The sequence below is a fragment of the Fukomys damarensis genome, unplaced genomic scaffold (genome assembly GCF_012274545.1).
Source record: "Fukomys damarensis isolate Sample0158 unplaced genomic scaffold, DMR_v1.0_HiC HiC_scaffold_8, whole genome shotgun sequence".
NCBI lineage: Eukaryota > Metazoa > Chordata > Mammalia > Rodentia > Bathyergidae > Fukomys > Fukomys damarensis.
This window is the reverse complement of record NW_022900920.1, coordinates 23,687,029-23,694,036: the sequence shown is the minus strand read 5'-3', so window position 1 is coordinate 23,694,036 and position 7,008 is coordinate 23,687,029. Positions and strand designations below refer to the sequence as shown.

The following is a 7,008-nucleotide window of genomic DNA, read 5'->3' as shown; positions in this document are numbered from 1 at the left end:
AAAAAAAAAAAAAAAAAAAAAAAAAAAAAAAAAAACCTGGGAATGTCGCTCAGTGAGGAGGCCCAAGATTCTGTTCCCAGTCCTACAAGGGGGACCAGGGAGGAAATGAAGTGGTCTGTGACAAAGCTTGGCTGTGTTCCATTTCCAGGCTCCTCCTCTGGGGCACTCGCCCTTGGGAACTTTGCATCTTTGCTCTTAGCATTGTGTTAGGAAACAAAGGGAACAGACAAGAATTAAATTCGTGTTGCTGGGTTTCTGCCAGAAATAATTGGAGGGTTAACCGTGTTGCCTTTGAGGGTGGCACTCAGTGAGTCACTGCTGCAGCAGGGCAGAGATGTCCACCTGAGCTGTAAAGTTGGGCTGATCGCTCCTGTTGGCCTCCTGACTCACATCTGTTCACCAGTGCTCACTGGAGTTTGGCGCAGGGTGGGGTCTCTGCTTCTTGGGCAGAGGGGGGAGTGGGTTACGGTGCTGTCTCTCCAGGGGGCAGATTCCTGGGCTGCCAGCTGCTGGTGGCCCCTAAAAACTGCAGCCAGCAGGGGCCCTAGAGTGGCCCCCTCTCTTGTGGGGAAAGCACTCTGGGTGGCTTTCATCTACTTGGGGAGACTGGATGCCGTGTAGTGGCCAGGCAAGGCCTTCCAGGGGTGTGGCTGCTGTTTCCTGTCTTCCAGAATCATCTGTACCCACTGTGTTCATCCTGATAGTTCCAACAGTGAATTTCAGAATGATACTTCAGTCTCATATTCTTAGTCCTAAATTATTATTATTACTCAGAATTAAGAAGGATAAAATAATTGCTCACGGACTCTTCTTTTATATGCATGTGAGATAACTTTTTTAATTAAAAAAAATTTTGGTGGTACTGGGGATGGAAGCAATGCTGAGCTATACCACCAGCCTTTTTAAACTTAATTTTGAGACTCTATGTTGCTTAGTCACCAGGCTGTCCTCAAACTTGACAATCTTGCCTCATCCTCCCCAGTAGCTAGGAACTCAGGCGTGTACTGGCTGGGTTCTTTTTTTTTTTTTCTTTTTCTTTTTGGTGACATGGGGGCTGAACCCAGAACCTTTGCACTGTGCTGATCCCCCCCCCTTTATTCTGAGATAAGGTTTTACTAAGTGGCTGGGCTGACCTTGAACCTGTAATTCTCCCCCAGTGTGGGGTTATGCGTCATCACCAGGGCTGCTCTGGTTCCTTTGTATATAAAAATGTGAACGGTGGGAATAGAGAGAAGACACAATGTATCTTTTATGATGAACATAAAAGGCCTGGATCCCCTCCCCTGTAAGGGACATTAGGGTGCTGATTCCTGGTTGTGAAATAGTGCCTCTTGGCCCCCAGGTCTTTCTTTATACCCCTAAATTCAGCTTTAAACTATCTACCCTGTATGTAGAGCCGCGGAAAGCACCTGGGCAGGCAGACAGGTTTACACAGCAGCCGTTTCCGTGAGTTGGTTCAAACGTGGTCTCTACTCTCCTCTACCAGGACTAGCTCTGTGACCTTGGGCATGCTCCTTAACGTCTCTGAGTCAGTTTCCTGCTCTGTGAAATGGGCATAGCACTCCTACCTCCTGAGTGGCTGTGAGGAAGAATGGACTAGCAAGCACATTCCCATCCAAGGCCCAGGGTGGAGGAGGCAGTGAGTACCCTGTCAGAGCTCTTGGGATACGTAGGGCTTCAGTGGCCTCGAAATGCCATTCGGCACCTGCTTCCCAGCACTGAAGGTGTGTGCTGTCCCGTCTTCCGAGGGCTTCAGAGATGATGGCATCATTGCTCTTCACCCAGCCTTGTAGTTGTGCAGAGATGAAGAAGGGCGTTGGATGCATCATAGCCACCAACAGCTCAAGTGTCGAGCGGACCCTTATGCCCGTTAAGTCTTTCAGGGTGGGTGCCAGCAGTTTCACATAGTTCAGCTAATAGAAGCATCAGTAAGGTAAGTTGAGAGGAAGGGCATCAGCTAGGTGGCTCTGGAGGCTCAGAGGAAGGAGCAGCCACATCTGGTCAGGAGAGCGGGAGGGCTGGGGCCCCAGCAGGAAGGCCGCATGGAGGGGGCTTTTGTTTGAGGTGCCCTGCTGACCCTACCCAGCAGGGAGGTGGAAGAGTTCTGGGCTCGCGTTGGGAACTGTGATCTTCATTATGTGCAGCTTCTAGAGAAATGCGGGCTAGGGCAGGAAGTCAGGCTGGGGACTGTGTATGCCTTGGTGACCGCGGTCCCCTCCCGAGCCTCACTCTGTTCCCCTTTCTTCCTGGCAGCAGAGCCCCCTCCCTTGCTGCACTCAGGGACATGACTGTCAGCACTTCTACCCCCCCTCAGACTTCACTGTCAGCACTCAAGTCTTCAGGGACATGAAAAGGAGCTACTCCCTCCAAAAGGTTGGGGAGCCCTGGTGTGTGGAGGTAGGTCTCGGAGCAGAATGACGGTATGAGATGAGCTAGCTCTGAAAAAGAGCCACCCATCCAAAGGTGCCTCGCACCAGGGCAGGGCCGTCTGCCTGCCACCATCCCTGATTCTCACTGGGTCACAGTCGCCTAGGTGCCGTGATGTCTGGCTGCACTGACCGCTGATAGGGATATCGCAGCTATAAAAATGCCCGTTTACAAGCAGAGGGTGGAGGTGGTGCTACTGTGCATTCCAGGTGCCCGGCTCTCCGCAAAGGCCACACGCTCCAGTGTGACACGAGGGCTTCCGTGAGAATGACGAGCAGCGTGTCATCCCATTAAACTTGACCCCCAGGAAGTAATTTCCTGGGACTCTTTATAGCTCCCGGGGGAGGGATGTTACCACCTAAACTTTGCCTTTGTTATTAGTAATTTAGAACTTAAGAGATTTTTCTTTTAAAACTCAGGGTGCTGAGAAATGGCTCGCTCCTCCTCCGCAAGGATTCCTACCGGAGGCAGCCGTGAATAGCTTTTCTCACAGATGTTGCTCTCCAAGGACAGGAAGCATTGTTAATTTCCTTTAAATAATTCAATACCACGTCAATACCCCACACTGCTCTGTGCTCACGAGTGACAGTTCTCTTCAAATTAGCAGTCCCAGAGAACATGCTTTTATCTTCAAGAAAGCAAAGGGCAATGCAGATGAAATTTTTTAAAAGTAATCCTTAGATTTAAACAGCAAATAACTTAGTACTAATGTTAGTGGGTTTTTTTTTCTTTTTTAAGACAAGTGAATGTTCATGAGCCAGTCGGTACAGTGTCTGTCTATCTTTTTAAAATATTTATGTATCCCTATTAGGTGCTGGGTGCTGTGCTATGTGCTAAGGCTACTGGGGCAGAAAATGTGGTTTCTCAAGTGGGCAGAGACCTGGAGTGATAAAGAACACGCATGCATCTATGTCTTGCCTTTGGAAAACTGGAGTAAATTATCCTTATGTGTGTGACAGTGTAAGGAGCAGTTAATAACTATTTAAGAGAACTTAGAGACATGTGGAAAAGTATGTAGAAGAAAATGTAAACCCCACTCTCTTACTGTGTGTGGATAATCTCTTCATATTTGGATGTCTACCTTTCCTTCATGTGCATTCATCTTTAAAGATGTTGAAGTTGGAATTGTACCTGACACGTTTGTATTTTCTTCTCACTTGATACCACAACAAGGTTGCCTTTCTGTATTTTAACGTGTGCGGCTTCCCAGCTAGTACTCACGATTGATGTCCTGTGGAAACCCTGCAGTGTGACCGCTCACAGAAGCCGGATGGGAATCAAGAGTGCAAGACAGTTCTAAAGTCTTCTGAACTTCTCTCGCTGTCTTGTTTCTCTGCCCAGGCCTGTGCTCGGCCATGCTTGACCATGCTTGACCCAGACTGCCTGGAGTGGTGTGTCCTCACAGAGCAGGGGGACCCTCGACACTGCCCATGCCCGCTGGGAGATTTTTTTTTTTTCCCGCACAGCCCCTCCCTGGTCTGCTGTTAATAAAGCATGGCTGTTCATGCCAACCTTCTAGAGTAAAAGGCTGTTCACCCACCAGGACCTGGCAAATGCTAACTCATTAATCTCTGGTCAGAGTTAGGAGGGAGATAAAGGAGAACTGGGTACCCATTTTGATAATGAGGAAACTGAAAGAGAAAGATTGGGTTTCTTCCTTATAATTCAAGGTCCGCAGGAGCTGATTAGTTCTTGGCGCCAGTGACGGCAAGCAGTTTTCAGCCTTGTCTTCAGGACAGAGAAACGTCTCCCAGGGAAGTCCCAAAATGCAGCCGTTCTGCATGAGGCCCAAATATGAACTGTGGACACGCGGGACACAAACACACTGCTGTGGACTGTACCAACTCGGGCAGTTTACCCGATTGCCCTGTGCCTCAGTTTCCGTCACATGAGCTGTAAAGAAAGGGAATGCTTGTCAGGAGAGCGGGTATCTGAGAGGTGTAGGACCAGCAGGGTTCTCGGGGACCTGCACACTGACCTAAGTCCATGGCATGGGCAGTTGCTGCAGCAGTTGCTTTGCACGTAGGACTTTGTGGAAGTTTGTGTGCTCTAGTCCTTGCTTCTTCAGGAATTTCAGTGGGGTGTGAAAATCCCCGCCCACAGCACAAGTGCTAGAAATGGCTCTGGGGAGCGAGGTGGAACGTGCCCGTGATTGGCGGCCAGGAGAAACAGGTTTGAGCCCAGCCTTCTATCACCTTTTTTGGCAAGGTGCTTGCTCCTCTGTAATGCAATTCCTGGATCTGTAAAAACAGGGTGTAATGGAATAGAAGCCAGGCTCGCTGTCCCGGGTATCTAGGGAGATCCCCTGACATTTAACACCAGGTTCCTATGGTCCAGGCGCTAATAAAAAAGATTTGTACCACCGTATTCACAATTCAAAACTGAACAACAAGCCTAAGAAGGAGCCACTCTGAGTTATTTCCGTTTTGCAGACAAGATAAATGAGCCCCAGAGAGATTAAGCAACTTGACCGGAGAGTGAGCACCGTACATGGCCATTGTCCATGGTTCAAGGAGAACGCCTTTGGTCCTGTTTAACATCTGGCCTTGCTTGTTGGGAGGGAACTACCGATTCAGGGCATCCAGTTTTTCAGTTTTCATGTCTCACATTTGGGATACTTCCAACTCCATCCATTTAAACATTCATTGTTCTTTCTTCTTTCCTTGCAAGGCAGCTTGGTTCTAACCTTTTAGATCTCTTTCTATAGGAATTCAGATCGGTAGACTAGTTGTGTAAATATGACTAAGAAAGTCAATACCCACCTGAGCAGGCATGACTCACTTTCTAGTTAGCTATTCATGTATATTTTTAAAGCTAGCCACACAAAGTCACTGCATTGGGGCTATTAACATGGCCAATAGTGACAATAATAGGGTGTGACCCAAGGCATGGCCACATTCAGATAAGAAAGAAAATGTTTTTTCCTGTAATTGCTTAGTCAATACTGTTTCCACTGAAATACTTGCAAACAGACTTTTAGAAAGTTCTTTTTCTGAACCCTTCCCTTATTCCCTGCTTCCTTCCTCTTCAGGATTTTTGTAAACTTTTCCTGATCTGTTCAGTGGCTTTGGATTAGCAAGATGGTATTCTCAGTCCTTTCTTCATGTTTGGTTGACCCTACCCTTTTGCTGGAGCCTGTTCTTATTCAGTTTTAGGTGTATGCGCCTGTGTGTTTTCAGAGGGGTCACAGAATTGCTGCTACTTGCTCATTAACCTCTCAGCCTATAAATTTGAGGGGAAAAAAGAGACTTCTGCTAAATTTGCAAAGCTAGTCACATAGACAGGGAGTTAACCAGTTTGGTAAGAGGAAATGAAACTTTTCGTAGGTTTATTAGACCACATCCTATAAATCTGTGGCTTATTATATGTCTGATTTCTAAAAAGCATGGCATCATGGCCAAAGCCTTATTTTGCTTGTTAGTCATTTGAAACAAATATAGATATTACTTCATTTCCTGGGTACTTTACTTTTCAGTACATGTTATGTATGGAAAATCTGGATTTACCCGCATAGTGCCTTGCAGGGGAAGCTTTTGCCAATGTATAAATCATTGCATTTTAACTCTGGATTAGCTAGCATTCTGCTAAGCTAGAACTCGTTTGTTCCCTCATTCCTGATTAGAAGCAAGGTGAGCAAAACAGTAAAATTACCCCCCAAAGGCAAAGTTAATATGGTGATATATTTCCTTCTAATTAAAAAAAAAATGTGCTTTAAGGTTTTTAGGTGGGCTCATATTATTTTCTGTTTGTATCTCTTAATCATAGAAACTCCTGTGTATGTTTTATGTATTAAAATATACTAGTATATTCATAAGCGTATTACTGGTTATCTGTTCTAGAAGTGCTTATCCTTTGGCAGCTTGCCTGCGGCCCCTGAACACAGAAGGTTCTCTCAGTTCCACTGCTGTAACACAGTTGGCAGAGGGCATAAGTTGAAAGTGGTGGAGGCAAGATGATTCTGGAGAATTCTGTAATGTCCTCGTGTGCAAACGACCTATGGCTTCCTTGCATAGTCCTGAATCTTTCGGTCCAAAACTCAAACAGCAGCCTGTCTTCCTCCATGCTTATGAGACGGGGTGGCAAGGGGAGGACCGCTGTAATATGTCATTTCTTCCTTTCTCTTTTCCGTTTTGCAGAGTTTCTTCTTGAAAGTCTTGTAGGTTCAGTATGTGCATGAATGTTCTCTGGGGATAAACTGCCCCGGCAGAGTAAGTGGACCACAGGTCTGGAGATCATCCTGTGCCCCATTTCGCGTGTTGTCTCTGATGTCTTGGACTGAAAAGAGACGTCCATACGAATGGTCCGCATGTCCCTGGGACATGACCCCGCTGGTGTGCGGGGTGGGAAATGCAGGTGCCCGCCAAAGGGGGAACCTGCTAAAGAGCGGCCCGTGTGCAAGATGGGCGTGCAGGCTTTGTAGGACCCCCGGCACCTGGCAGACTCTGCAGCCTGTATCGGTGACTTATCTCAGTGGCGCCTTCCTGTCCCCCACTCTTTGTGAGTCACACATTTTCTTTGCATTCTTGCAGCAGAGGTCACTGGTAGAGAAGACTTGGGCCTTTGGATGTTGTCATCATTTAT

The 7,008-nt window shown here is 47.2% G+C and overlaps 1 protein-coding gene across 19 annotated transcripts in view; it reads left to right on the top strand.

The window, feature by feature from the left end:
• Tcf7l2 (transcription factor 7 like 2) overlaps positions 1-7,008 on the top strand; it is a 263,597-nt gene that overhangs the window by 101,332 nt on the left and 155,257 nt on the right. For 14 of the 19 annotated variants that reach the window (XM_019209019.2, XM_019209017.2, XM_019209022.2 and 11 more), the window contains exon 3: positions 2,254-2,397. The exons of 4 other annotated variants lie outside the window; for them this stretch is intronic. In XM_019209019.2, the coding sequence (XP_019064564.1) occupies positions 2,254-2,397 (144 nt within the window). The remainder of the gene's footprint in view (positions 1-2,253; positions 2,398-7,008) is intronic. One more of the 19 variants, XM_019209018.2, reaches the window with a different exon arrangement.